We start from the raw sequence: 11608 nt of genomic DNA, 5'->3' as shown, positions 1-11608 counted from the left end.
AGTGGCTCTAACCTGTGTGAGGATAAACATCTTAACATAAGACAAAATGTTTAGGTGGTAACTGCAACTTTAAACATTATATTAACTGACTGGCTCTTTCAGTATTTAGTGGACATCAGAATTACTCACCATTCTCAGTGTTTTGAGGGAAAAGTAGAGCAGCGGTGTGGTCATCAGGAGACCAGGACTTTGGCCGTTTGCTTTCACCACCATTTTGGAAGTTAGAGGGAGTAGGGATGTGAACATGCAGGCTGTTGTATGATGGATCGAATGTGGACAATTCCTCACTGCTCTTACGCAAGTTTTTGTTGTTACTTCTCTGGTCCATACAGTCACTAGATTTTGCATTTTGCTCACGCTTGTTGTGTCGGTTGGCCTGGCCTGATGCAGACTTGAGATTTGTCTCAGACTTGCTTCTCCACAAAGCATTGTGCCTTTGTCTGCTTGCATCAAGAATACCCTGAAAAAATAATATCATATATATAATAATAAAAAAAAAAAAAATAAATAAATAAATGAGAGAGAGAGAGATTTACATAGATTTACATAGAAAATCAGACAAATAAAAAGTATTAAACACCGAGGAAAAGTAATAGAGAGAGAGATATAGAGAGAGAGAGAGAGAGAGAGAGAGAGAGAGAGAGAGAGAGAGAGAGAGAGAGAGAGAGAGAGAGAGAGAGAGAGAGAGAGAGAGAGAGAGAGAGAGAGAGAGAGAGAGAGAGAGAGAGAGAGAGAGAGAGAGAGAGAGAGAGAGAGAGAGAGAGAGAAAAAATGGGTGTAATGGTGAATGATTTTCATGGTTAGTGATCAATCCATAATAAACATTTTATTTTTTTACTGTAGTTAGAATACAGTAACAGCAGGGCTATTGAAAGGTTGAGTTGCTGCTTACTCTTATGTCAACTGACCTCGTAAGTTTTGAGTTGGCTACAAAATGCTTGGTTAGGTTTGATGCAAGTCCTCTTTTTCTTCACCAGCGCGAGGGCATCATCCAGACTCATGTTGAAGGCCTTCATGGCATAAGCAATGACCACTGATGCTGAGCGGCTAATTCCCATCTTGCAGTGCACTAAGACTTTTGAGTCCTTCTCCCTGCAACAGAAGAGTAAAAATTATAATATATATTCAATGTAACCAGTTTGCAATTTACATTTAATTAATAGTTGATGATATGCAGAAGGTTAAGAATGCTGAATAAAGGTGAATGTACTAATTACTACTTTCCTAAGGTCTATCTTGGGCAATTATCTTTGTAACAAAATTAGATTATAAAATCTGTACCTGCACTTGGTTTTCGTTCACATTCTCACGTATATTTGCTTATTATGTTATATGTATATGGTTATATTTATTTATCTTCATTATGTGATATAATTCCTATCAATAGTGGACATCTATCACATCATTTCTTTAATCAAGGATCTAAAGTGGATCCCAAACACTTTATTCCGGCCATATCAAGAACTCAAAATCTTATGCATCAGTGACTCAGTGTCATGGCCCCTCTGGTTGCACATAAAAAAATATATTGAGGAGATTTAACTTTTGTCAGCAGAGCAGCATCAATTTTTCTTTTTTCTTCCAATGGTGTTATTGCACCTATTTTTCTTTTTTCTTCACATCATGTTAGTGCCAGTCTTGTGAAGTCATTATGGAGACATACCTACTACCCTACAGGAGTGAAAAATCTTAATAAGCTCACAGAGAGGATCTGTGGTTTGGCACTGCACTTTCTTGCATTATCGGTTCCATGATGGAGCCTCAGATTTATTCTTTTAACTGAAAGATATCAGCTATTACACATTGTCTAACTAGAAAAGTGTACTCCAACACTTTACTTCAAGCATCCTTATCAGCAATGTCTTATGTTGCAAACATTTGTCACTGATTATTATGACTGTAAGTGCAAATAATTGTTATTGTACATAATTAAAATAAAACACTAAGCTATAGAAATCTGGCTACTCACTTGACTTGTGTGATGTATCTGAAGGTCCTGTCCCAATGCCTGAGCAGCTCTGTCTTCTCATCATCATACACCCGGATATTGAGGTAGTCAAATGTACCGGGGTAGAAGTTGTCAATCTCCTTTGTAACATTGAGGATGTAGCCCACTCTGAAAGGACAAACAAAATTAAGATTACTAAACCTTCTTAGTTGAAAAAGTTAGTTCACAAAATATTTTTCACCATTACACACACACACAAAAAAAGTTTAATTCATCAATGTGTCATCACTTTCTTTTATATTTGTTATGGATGTAATAAAAATTTACTGCTTACCCATTTGACTGCAACTCTTCCAAGTTGGATGCATTCCACTCTGAACCAAGGTAAACATGGGGAAAGATTTCTGTTGCAGCATCCATCTGGCCCAGAATCACCAGCATCTCTTGATCTATGTATGATTTAAATTTGAAGAGGTTCATGGCCAGGTCTTCCTCTAGACGTTGTCTGATGTACTTGGAAGTGACCTCGTCGATGTCAACACTCATCATGATCTCTTTGAGTTTACTGCGTATAAGGAGTTGTGTTTCCTCTCTGGAAAGCAGGAAGAGAGCAATGTTCTAAGTAACACCACATTAAAGAGAAGTAACAAGTTACAAAAGTTGTGTAGAAATCAAAGTTGTCATGTTTCAATAATGAGAAAGTTTATGGTGATAAACTGATGACAAAACTTTCAGTAGTGAAGTTAAAGTTAATGATGAAAACTGAAGATGAAGCTATCTCCTATTGCAATAATGAATAATATTGGGGTAAGGCTGTGTGTTTTTGCTTCCCATGGATGAAACTGATTAGTGCTAACCTTCAGCCAGCAAGCCTAAAGTATTATCTGGCAAAAAGCATGATGCAAAAGAAAAAGAAACTACAGTACTGTAATAATGTTTCACTTGTGCATGAATTTCCATTTAGATGCCAATGGAATATAACTATGATGCTGCTACAGAGATATGGTGGTTCCTTACTTGTCAGTGAGATAGTCTGGTGAAGGTGGCCTCTTGGATTCAAGGCTGTCCATAACATTCCATTCATTGATGCAGGATTGGTCGGAGGTGACACCTCGCTCGTAATAGCACACCCAGTCATGATTGATGCCACCCTGGAAGTAGTGGGCATCCTGGGCTCGTGCGCTGGACTTGTGAAGTGTCTGTAGAGCCGACCTGCAAAAGACAACACCAGTGTAAGTCATTACAAGCATTCATAAGTGAAGAATACATAATGGATTCATGCTGGTATGTGGTAAATGAAACAACTAAATGGCTATGGAGGGGAAGATGAAATCTCAGTAAGAATTATGAGAATGCTTAAAAAATGGGATGATTGGTCCATTACTGGGATCCACACGAGGAATACTAGTGAATGCTTTAACTGTTTTGAGACAAACTTAGGCACTAATTTAAATTTCAAAGCCTTACTAATGTAACCAGGTAATAAATCAATGCAGCCTAATGCAGACTTGTGACATTCATTAAGATGTATTCCATAAAAATAAAAATAAAATAAATAAATAAATAAATAAATAAATAAATAAATAAATAAAAATAAATTGTGTAATTAATTGGCACTTAACATCTGGCACTACAAGTGTGTGGTAATTATAATATATAATCAGTGGCAGAGGGAAAAATACCCAATACACTGTCAATGTCATTAGTATATATTAATAAGAAAGTCATTATATTAATAAGAAATTCACCTTAGGATCAAGTATTTTGCAGCCATTTAATTGGTGCTTACAATCTTACCGTGAGTTCACTAAGCAACAAGCAGGTGTCTTCTCTTTTCCAACACATATTTTTTGCCCTATGCACTAGTTACAAATTCTATATCATACTCTTCATGAAGTTACTGACTGTAAATAAATTCATACCCTATGTACAAATATTTACAAGTAGGCACTTCTGCGCCATTTATTGTTTCGAGTCAGTGACTGAGGGACACTCTTCGAGGGTCAATCTGCAGGTAACCTTTCACCGCCAAGCCCTCAAGCCCCTCTCTCCTCTTCCCCTCTCACACCCGCACCCGGCCCTTGTCACCTCGCCCGCAAGCTTTCCCTCAGGCGTGACCACTTTCTTCTCATACATCTTGATTCTCATCGCCATTATTTTTCTTCGGTCTGTTCGTTTCTCGTCTACTCACCATTAACACGAAACATGCAAGTGAGAAAAAACGCATAATGAAACTATCATACTTCAGTGATTTGAGACTGCGAGAAGACGCTGGTTATTTTCAATGGGGATTCTGCTATTGAACACTTGGACTGGTTGACTGGTGTGTTTCATCTTCTTCAAACACCATTACATGCATGTTATAGTGACCCACCTGTCTGCACAGCCACAATGCTCCCTAAAGGTGCAATCAACATTGGTAATTCAAAATACGTTTCCGGCATCGATAAAGGTAGTAAACTTCCTTGAACTTTCACGTAGACAAAATTTTACCAGTGCTAACAGTCAAGGTTAATTCACAGGTTTTATGTTTTGACAAATTGCATGTCACGTAACACTCGCCCATCCCTTTTCATCCTCACTGAACCCTGCTACGCCCACTCGCCGGCGCTGCTGCTCTATGGGCGTGGGAGGCCCGCGGCAGGCATTATTGCGCTGGACCTGTCAGGCAGGGGAGGAGGAAGGTCTCAAAAGTTTGGATGCGGCGATGATGGCTTCGTGTCTGAGTCCGTACACAAATGACAACTCCACTCACGATACATTTCCGGTTAGCTGAGGGTTCCCCGCAGATATCAGGGAGCCAAACCGATGTTATTCAATCTCAAGCCAGGTCTGCATGCGACACAGCTGCTGCGCTCTCGATTTCATACACTTCTTTTTCCTCTTCTGTCGCAGCATCTTGTTCCTTGGTCTAGTAAATATTTTCGCACGAATCGACACAAAAATCACGGTTCATCAATATTAGAAGTTACTTTAGGCAATACGTGAAGCGGTGCACACACACACACACACACACACACACACACACACACACAAACAAATAAATGGTTGAAACAAACCCACGACTAATTTAACGTGTCTATAGCGGTTTCGAGTGAGTGCCTCTCTTACGTGTTTGGGTGACCCGCTGTGTTCCCCGGTGAGTCACGGCTCTGCTTCCTGTCGCGTGGGGGTGACCCTGCGACCCTGCTTTCCCTAGTCCCGCCCTCTGTCCTTCGTGCCCTGCCTCTCCAAAACCAGCACGTCCTTTACCCTCCCATCTCCAACCTCGGCCCTCCCAGAACATCTTTTACTTTCCCACTTCATCTGTCGTTTCGCTCCCTTCCATACCCAACCTCTGGAAAACCAGCACGTCCTTTATCCTCCCACCTCCAACCATTTACTTTCTCACTTCATCTACGTTAGTAATTTCTTTCGCTCCCTTCCATGGCCAACCTCACCCTGCTTCCCGACCTCTGTCCTTCGTGCTCTCCCTTTCGAAAACCAGCACGTCCTTTACCAGATCTTGCCTTTACCCTCCTACCTCCACCCTCGGCCTTCCCAGAACATCTTTTACTTTCCCACTTCGCCTTCGCCTCTCTTTCTTTCGCTCCCTCCCATGCCCATCCTCTGTCCTTCATGCCCTCCCTCTCCAAAATAAGTACGTCATTTACCATGGCCTCCAACCTCGGCCCTCTCAGAACATCGCCTCCATCAATACTGTCTTTTGCTCCCTCCCGCCTTACCTCCCATGCCCTTCCCCGACCAGGACGTCCTTGTTTACCCTATCAATGACACCGTGACGTCAGCTCAGCATAACAACAAGAGTCTTTTGTATGCATCAGCGCTACGTGAACGGGGGCGAGGGAGAAAATATTTAAGAGGGCATGGCGGTCGTGAACTCGCAAACACCAGTGGAAAAAGAGGCAAGGAAGAATGGGTAAGACAAAGGACTAACAGTTAACAATACGGGGAATAATAGAGAAATATATAAGCTGTGAAATTGTGAGCTAGACGAAAAGCATTCCTGGTTGAAAGTTGGGAATAGAGGGACGCAGTAAAATGACACAGAAAGAATGCTAAGGAAATGAGAAAGAAAACTAGGAATGCATGTAAATAGCTGAGGAAGAAGAAGAAGAAGAAAAAAATGGTAGGAGAAGGAAAAGAAGGAGAAAATGAAACTAACTGAACAATGAAGAGGAAGGAGGAGGGAGGGGAGGCAGAAACACCGAATCAATGAGGAAAGCAGTGAGGCGAGGGAAATCTTACTGTACCTGGTTCCTGATATTTCCGCTCGACCTACAGACAACTGGTGGAGGGCGAGGAGGGGAATACCTACGTGTGTGAGTTTGTGTGTGTGTGTGTGTGTGTGGGAGGGGACAGGGAGAGAAGGGGGGGGGGAAGGGGAGGAACATGGGAAGGGAAAGTGTAGCGGGTGAGGCAGGGATCATGGTCGACACACACACACACACACACACACACACTCTCACACACACACACACACACCGGAGACAGTGCCACATCCGCCTCTGGGAAGAAAGCTGAAGCAGGAAAGACACGTTCCCCCCTTCCCTCACCCCTTCACCCCTGTCCCCCCACCCCTACCCTTACCCCTTACCTGCTCACTCACGCACCTTCTGGATCACCTGTGACAACCTGAACATCAAAAGACCCATAGCTTGAGTCTGTCTGTGTGTCTAACTTTCTTCCTTCGTTTCGTTTTTCTCTCACCTTTTTTTTTCGTTTATTTTTTTCCGCCTGACTTTCACACATTTTTTGTCGAGACTCTACTTTTCTATATCCTCTCTATCTCTCTCTCTGAATTTGTTTCTTTTTCTTTCTCTTTTCATTTTCCTTTAACTTTCGACTTTTTTTTCCAACCTAAATTTGCTTTCATTTCTTTCCAAACCGCTTTCGTTATTCTTTTTTTTTGTGTGTGTGTGCAGGTGCGTGGTGTTTTCCATTTCATTATTTTTTCCTCTCTCTCTCTCTCTCTCTCTCTCTCTCTCTCTCTCTCTCTCTCTCTCTCTCTCTCTCTCTCTCTCTCTCTCTCTCTCTCTCTCTCTCTCTCTCTCTCCCAAACTAGGTCATGTAAGGGGGCGTGGCATCAAGGTGGCTGGTTGACCTCTCCCTGACACTACCACCACCGCCACCACCTTTGATACCGCTGCCACTGCTGTCAGACCTAATTTCTCTGGGTTCTGTGGGTCGGCCTCTGAATGGCGAGGGTCGTGACGCTGCCGGCTATTGTGCTTACTCCGTCACACTGGGAGAAGGGAGGAGGAGGTTTGGGAGGGAGAGGAGCAGACAGAGTGATCAAGCCCGTGCCTCACTGTAAACACTGGAATGTATGGAAGGGGAGGGGAAGGAGGCGTAGGGAAGAGCTCTGATTAATCTCTCCCTCAATATAAACACTGACAGAAGAGGGTGGGAGAGGAGGTGAACGTGAGCGGAAAGTACGCAATCTATGGTCTCCCTCCCTTACACGTATGGAAGGGAAGGAGGCGTAGGAAAGAGCTCTGATTAATCTCTCCCTCAATATAAACAGTGACAGAAGAGGGTGGGAGAGGAGGTGAACGTGAGCGGAAAGTACGCAATCTATGGTCTCCCTCCCTTACACGTATGGAAGGGAAGGAGGCGTAGGGAAGAGCTCTGATTAACCTCTCCCTCAATATAAACAGTGACAGAAGAGGGTGGGAGAGGAGGTGAACGTGAGCGGAAAGTACGTAGTCTATGGTCTCCCTCCCTCACACGTATGGAAGGGGAGGGAAAGGAAGGGAAGGAGGCGAAGGTAAGAGCTCTGATTAACTTCTCCCTCAATATAAACACTGACAGAAGAAGAGGAGGGAAGGAAGAGAAGGGAAGGAGGCGAAGGGAAGAGCTCTGATTAACCTCTCCCTCAATATAAACACTGACAGAAGAAGAGGAGCGGGAGAGGTGGTGATTGGAACGTGACAGCAAAGTATGTGTAAGGAAGGGGAGGTGATTAGGTGAAGGAGGGTAAGGGAGAGCAGTGATTACCCCCTCCCTCAATATAAACACTGCTGGAGAGAAATGGAGGGAAGGTGAGGGGAAGGGAACGTGACGTGTAAGGAAGGGGAGGTGAAGGAGGGTAAGAGAGCAGTGATTACTCCCTCCCTCAATATAAACACTGCTAGAAAGAAATGGAGGGAAGGTGAGGGGAAGGGAACGTGGGAATAAAGTAATCCATGGTCTGCCTCCCTTAATATAATCGTGAAGGAGGGGAAGGGAAAACAAGGTCGGCCCAAATCGTCATCGCGGGAGGACGCTTCAACCCTCAAGGTGGTCGTGGTGTGTGATCAAGGTCCTGGTTGCCATACTCAAGGCTATAGTTCACCATTCTTTTTTTCTTTTTCTACTGATGATGATGATGATGATAGGTACGACTGACGAATCAACCTTACCCCTTAAAAAAGCCGACCTCCTAAGCTTTACATTGAGTATAAAATCGTTCAAAAATTCAGCTTCTACACGAGTCGATAAGGTAAACCATATAGGGTACACCATGATGAGGGAGGAGGTGGACAGATGCAGGTAAGAGGCGAGGGGGAAGGGAAAAAGCAAAACAGTACAACGCAGTGCCCAGTTGTATGCAGTGTTTGTGTGTTAATGTGCTTGATGGTTATTGAGGGTCTTCTTCGTACACTCTGATGCCGCCCGCCCCCTTCACACCTCTCCTGCCCCCGCCCCGCCCCGTGCGCCCCCCGGCCCCGCCCTGGGTGCACCTTCTCCTGACGTCGCCGCCACCATCATTAACTTGAGACCCACAGGCAAGGCAGGAAAAAATAACATTTCGAAAGAAACACATCTGGACCTAAACTTGAAATGTCTTTTTTTTTTTGTATCTTTATTTACTAATTTATAGGGGAGGCATATATCAGGCGTTTATCTATTATCATTATATTATTATTATTATTATTATTATTATTACTATTATCCTCCTCCTCCTCCTCCTCATCATCATCATCATCACTTTTATTATTATTGTTGTTGCTGTTGTTTGGATAATGGTCTTTTACTGTAAAAAATAAAGAACTCGACACATCATCACTATCACCATCATTATCCGTTTCTCACCATTTTTTTTTGTTATGATGCTAAACGTTCGATGACCGTCCTCCGGCTGTCTCTATCAAGTGCCTCTTCATCAACACCAAGAGTGGCTATAAGGTTCTCCTCCACACCTTTCATCTTTTTCTTTGGTATCGACAATCACCTTTTTTTAATCGTCTGCCCGTGGCGATGAGAATGTTAACCTGCCATAGCTGATGAGGGAGGGACTCGTGTGTTTGGCGACAAGGGGTGGCCAGTCATGTTCCTACCGAGCCGCGACAATTATCTTCCACTGGGGAATATGGGTCGGGAATTTACGATTCATTTATTGACACCACGAACGACACCTCTGCTACCGACATCCCCGAGGCCTTTCTCTTTTTCTCTCTCCCTCTTGCACACAAACACAGAGGGCTATACAGTGCCACGGTCGCTTCGCCTACACCTTCGGGCTGACTCTTAGGCGGGCTTAGGGCTTAGGTTGGTATTGTCAGATGCTCCCACCCCTCACACCAACTATTTCCAAAGGCCAACAATGAGGTTAATCGAGTTCTAATGAGTGTTCTTTTAGGTTCACGGTACAGAAGAAGGCTCAGACTACCACATAAAAGTACACCTGGAAATGCCCTAAACTCCCACGAAAGACAAGTAAATTACGTGTTCTTGGACGCAGAAATGTTTAAGAATATGGCCCTTGGGTCTCCGTGTTTGGTATAGTACAAGACCAACGAACTCTGCCTTGAGCCACGGAGGGGAGAGGGCAAATTAGAGACCTGGAGAAGGAGAGAAAAGAAGCAGAAAAAAAAGACAATGGGGATGAGCATGAGTGATGGGAAGTGATAGGGTGAGTGAGAGGCGCGGGATTGAGGCCACGAGTGGAAAGAAAAAGTCTAGATCCTACTAGTTCGTCTGAAGGAGTTGTTGGACGTTTATTTTACGACTGAGGAAAGTGGAAAGAGAAGGAGAATGAGGATGAGGATGAGGATGAGGATGAAGAGGTGGGGCAGAAAATGGCGTTGGAATGAGGTGCTTCATGTGCAAGAGGAGGCTTTGGAGTAGGAGTAGGAGTAGTAGGAGGAGGAACCAGGTAAGGAAAGAGAATGAAGTTGGAAAGAGGTGCTCCACGCGCGAGAGGAGCATAAGAGGCAGGGCACTGGGAGGTGGTTTGAGCCGCGGGGGACGGAGCATGGCAGGGAGGACGTCAAGTGGAGGAAGAGGGGAGGGAGGGGCGGCCGCGGGAAGGGAAGGGATGGTATGGGAAGTGGGTTTGTGGAGGCACCTCAGGGAATGCCACGGGGTAACCACAACCTGTCTGACCCAGCTTTCCCTCCTCCCACCCACCCGCCCTCCTCACCTCTCCACCGCCATCCATCACACGTTTCATAACAGCGGAGCGACGTGAAACTCCTTCCCTTGTCTTGGAATTGAGGACTTGTGAGACTGTTCCACTCGTAATCAATGCCGCCTCGATGTTATGAGGTGCACCACGCGAAAGTTTCTCAATACCAGCTTGGTCCGGATTGCCCGCGACTGAAGCGCCCCAAAGACGGACTCGGTAATGTCGGTTTGATGTCTTTACTGAGGTGCATTCACTGGCCATTCCCTATTCCAACTTCTGATGGCATTTGGTTTGCTGAATTCCCGTGGTAAGACGTGTTATCTAATACTAATGTGTTATAATTTTCACCTTCACCCCTTCGCGTTTTAAGTTCTGATAGAGGTACATATATTAATCATCGGCTATGCTATCTTTTATTGACAGTATGTTTGCTTATTTTTTTAATGGAAAGAGGTGAATATCCTAGTATTGTTCCGTCTTATGATGCTCTTTATTTTAATCAAGGGTATAGTAAGGAGAGGAAGTGGGTTAGTGGAGAAGGTACAGGTGGGGGAGAAGGAAAGACATTAGGAGTGTAGGTACAGTTGTGTGGTGTAGACTCGTATAATGCTCCTCTTCATTTATCTTCCCCGCCCTGTCCGCCGCTCACAGGACAGACAGGCGAGAAAGTGGTAGTAGTGGTGGTGGTGGTGGTGGAGGTGGTCGAGGGGCGAGGGAAGGAGGGTTAGTGCTACTCAACTCGTACCGCAAAAAAAATCGATGTTGGGGTCACTGTCCGTCGCTAGTAGTAACGTGTGAGATAATGACGATGTGGGCGTGAGTGTTGGTGGGGTGTTGAGAGCTCAGGATGGTGGTGAGAACTGACTGACTGATGGATTGATTGATTGATTGATTGGGAAACACTCGGAGCAAAACAGCTGAGGTGGTATGCCTGGTGATAGTGGTGGCGGTGGCAAAGGATGCTGTTGAATCGTCAGGGAATCAATGTCTAGTCATCCTCCTGCCCATAAGAGTGACATTCCCCTGCCACCCTGGACGCTGACCCCAACACACACACACACACACACACACACACACACACACACACACACGTGGATCGATCTATCACACGTGAGCTATTGGGAGAGGGAGGTGGAATGGGAAGGGGGAATAGGGAGGGGAAGGGAGGGGAAGGGGTGGAGGAAGAAGGGACTGGTGTGATCAATAGTTCTCTCTGACAATTACTTCCGTCACCGCAACTCACAATATTACGAGCAGGTACTAACGCC

The 11608-nt window shown here is 44.6% G+C and overlaps 1 protein-coding gene and 2 long non-coding RNA genes across 6 annotated transcripts in view; 1 reads left to right on the top strand and 2 right to left on the bottom strand.

The window, feature by feature from the left end:
- LOC127009367 (uncharacterized) overlaps positions 1-11608 on the bottom strand; it is a 48025-nt gene that overhangs the window by 4708 nt on the left and 31709 nt on the right. For all 4 annotated transcript variants that reach the window (XM_050882389.1, XM_050882387.1, XM_050882386.1 and 1 more), the window contains 5 exons: positions 2966-3160; positions 2283-2540; positions 1970-2116; positions 909-1092; positions 130-460 (listed from right to left, as the gene is read on the bottom strand). In XM_050882389.1, the coding sequence (XP_050738346.1) occupies positions 130-460; positions 909-1092; positions 1970-2116; positions 2283-2540; positions 2966-3160 (1115 nt within the window). The remainder of the gene's footprint in view (positions 1-129; positions 461-908; positions 1093-1969; positions 2117-2282; positions 2541-2965; positions 3161-11608) is intronic.
- Positions 6915-7767, bottom strand: LOC127009369 (uncharacterized). The gene is made up of 2 exons (XR_007761901.1): positions 7589-7767; positions 6915-7322 (listed from the first exon to the last, which is right to left on the bottom strand). It is a non-coding gene; the product is annotated as an uncharacterized LOC127009369 (long non-coding RNA).
- On the top strand, positions 7251-8841 carry LOC127009368 (uncharacterized). The gene is made up of 3 exons (XR_007761900.1): positions 7251-7366; positions 7500-7718; positions 7802-8841. It is a non-coding gene; the product is annotated as an uncharacterized LOC127009368 (long non-coding RNA).

This window comes from Eriocheir sinensis, chromosome 40 (assembly GCF_024679095.1).
Source record: "Eriocheir sinensis breed Jianghai 21 chromosome 40, ASM2467909v1, whole genome shotgun sequence".
NCBI classification, from domain to species: Eukaryota; Metazoa; Arthropoda; class Malacostraca; order Decapoda; family Varunidae; genus Eriocheir; species Eriocheir sinensis.
Note: the sequence above shows the minus strand (reverse complement) of the source record. Positions and strands in the feature narration are given on the sequence as shown.